This window comes from Calidris pugnax, unplaced genomic scaffold, assembly GCF_001431845.1.
Source record: "Calidris pugnax isolate Ruff unplaced genomic scaffold, ASM143184v1 scaffold38, whole genome shotgun sequence".
In the NCBI taxonomy this organism is placed as follows: Eukaryota; Metazoa; Chordata; class Aves; order Charadriiformes; family Scolopacidae; genus Calidris; species Calidris pugnax.
This window is the reverse complement of record NW_015090995.1, coordinates 715,460-717,959: the sequence shown is the minus strand read 5'-3', so window position 1 is coordinate 717,959 and position 2,500 is coordinate 715,460. Positions and strand designations below refer to the sequence as shown.

Genomic DNA, 2,500 nt, shown 5'->3' with positions numbered 1-2,500 from the left:
ATGGTCTAGGTTGGAAGAGACCCTTGGGATCATCGAGTCCAACCATCTACCCTACTCTACAAAGTCCTCCCCTACACCATGTCCCTTAGCACTGCATCTAAACGGCCCTTAAACACAGCCAGGGATGGGGACTCCCCCCCCTCCCTGGGCAGCCTGTTCCAATGCCCGATACCTCTTTCGGTGAAAAATTCTTTCCTAATGCTCAACCTAAACCTCCCCTGTTGGAGCTTGAAGCCGTTCCCTCTCGTTCTGTCACTAATTACCCGTGAGAAGAGACCAGCACCAACCTCTCTACAGTGTCCTTTCATGAAGTTGTACAGAGTGATGAGGTCTCCCCTCAGCCTCCTCTTCCTCATACTGAACAGTCCCAACCCCCTCAGCCGCTCCTCATACGATTTGTTTTCCAGCCCCCCACCTGTGCAGGGGAAGGGGGTCTTCTCCTGTCGCTGATAACTCCCTCTCTTCCCTCCCCAACCCCCCAGGGACGACAAAAAAGACGGCCTCAAATTCTACACCGACCCCTCCTACTTCTTCAACTTATGGAAGGAGAAAATGTTGCAGGCGACAGAAGATAAGAGAAAGGAGAAGCGCAGGCAGAAGGTAACGGGCAGGGGGGGGTCACTGGGTGCTCCCTGCTGTTGCAGTGGGTGCATCTTACGGGTCTGGGTGATGCTCCCGTGGTACCATTTGTGGGCTGGAGGAGCCAGGTTGGAGACGAAGCTGTGGCACGTGTGTGTCCCCAGGAGCAGCGGCTGGTGGAGGACTCCACCCGAGAGGTGAAGAAAGTGAGGAAAGCCCGCAACCGGCGCCTGGAGTGGAACATGATGGCGTATGATAAAGAGTTCCGACCCGATAACAGGTTCTCACCATCCCCCTATCACATGGCGTCATCGGAAGGATCACTGTCCCCAGATAATAGGCAGGTTTTACCTACTGCACGTTAGCTCACTGGCTCTCCTTTGCTTTTCTCTTCTTCTGCGTCTCTGGGGGGGACAAGCTGCCCGCAGCAGGGTCGGGGTGAGAAGCTGTAAACCCATGGTAGCTTCATGGAGAGTTGGTGCCTTCATGGCCACGGCCTGAACCTCAGGAACAGCCTTAGTGTTGGGATAAAGTCAGAGCACTTTCCGTTTAGCAGCTTCAGGGAAGAGAAGCTTCAGCTCTGTTGGTGTCTTCCTCCCCTCTGCTATCTCTGCTTTCTTGTACATCTGTATTTTTGTGGCCATTTTCTGTTTTGTTGTCTTCTCAACCCCAAAATACCCCCAAACCCGCATCCCCCAAACCCTTCCTCCCAGCTGACCCCGCTCCCAGGAGTACGACTGTTGGGTTCTCCTGTGCTGTAGATCTTACGCGTCGGACGCGGCCGACCACTCCTACCCGGCCAGCCCCAACCATCCCGCACAGCTCCTGGCCCCGGCGTCCCACCTGGCCCCAACGGAGCACAAGGAGGGGGTGATGGCCACTGCAACCCCCCAGGAGCACGTCTACCGCCCAGTGCCGGCGGCGGGCAGCCGGCAGAACAGCCTCAACCGCCTCCAGCAGCCCCACGCGCCGCAGCCCCCCGAGGCTATCCTCAACGGGCCAAGACCTCACTTAATCAAGGATTATGGGTAGGGCTTCAGCCTGCATCTTCTCACCTGGCAGAGGGATGCCCAGGAGAAGCGGGGGCGGGGTTGTGAGGGGCTGACCCCCCCATTTCTGGGTGGATGTAGTGGGGAGAGCCCTCCTCTGCACCCACTGTGGTGTGAAACTGCTGGTGAGAGCAGAGGCCAAATCAGTCAGGAGCACTGTTGGGGTAACCTCATCCCAGATAAGGAGACAAGGTGGATGGAGGGCACCGTTTCTCCCGGGGGTGTTGGCTACCTTCCCACCATGGGATGTCCCATAGCCCATCCCACAGGCAGAGTCCCCCACCTATATAGGGACAGAACTTATATGGGGTCCAGAGCAAACCAAGCCGCAGCAGAGCCAGTTGGGTGCCCAAGATGAGTGGTGGTTGCCCAGGACGGGTAGTGGGTGCTCAGGATGGGTGATGGGTGCCCGGGATGGGTAGTGGGTGCTCAGGATGGGTGATGGGTGCCTGGGATGGGTAGTGGGTGCTCAGGATGGGTGATGGGTGCCTGGGATGGGTAGTGGGTGCCTGGGATGGGTGATGGGTGCCCGGGATGGGTAGTGGGTGCTCAGGATGGGTGATGGGTGCCCAGGATGGGTGATGGGTGCCCGGGACGGGTAGTGGGTGCTCAGGATGAGTGATGGGTGCCCGGGATGGGTAGTGGGTGCTCAGGATGGGTGATGGGTGCCCGGGATGGGTGATGGGTGCTCAGGATGGGTGATGTTTGCCCAGGATGGGTAGTGGGTGCCCAGGATGGGTGATGGGTGCCCGGGATGGATGGTGGAAGCCATCATTCGTCATGCCACTGACATGGCCTTGCCCTCCCGTTGCAGCCCGCAGCCGGTGCCGATGGCAGAGTACTTCGTGCCGCCCGCCCCACCGCCCCCCCCG

At 58.8% G+C, this 2,500-nt stretch overlaps 1 protein-coding gene across 1 annotated transcript in view; it reads left to right on the top strand.

Annotated features, from left to right (window-relative positions):
• The window catches only part of LOC106895460 (wiskott-Aldrich syndrome protein family member 3-like), a 14,353-nt gene that overhangs the window by 2,214 nt on the left and 9,639 nt on the right, over positions 1 to 2,500 (top strand). Inside the window, exons 4-7 of the mRNA XM_014954893.1 lie at positions 483 to 600; positions 744 to 919; positions 1,341 to 1,607; positions 2,443 to 2,497. Coding sequence (XP_014810379.1) covers positions 483 to 600; positions 744 to 919; positions 1,341 to 1,607; positions 2,443 to 2,497 — 616 coding nt within the window. The remainder of the gene's footprint in view (positions 1 to 482; positions 601 to 743; positions 920 to 1,340; positions 1,608 to 2,442; positions 2,498 to 2,500) is intronic.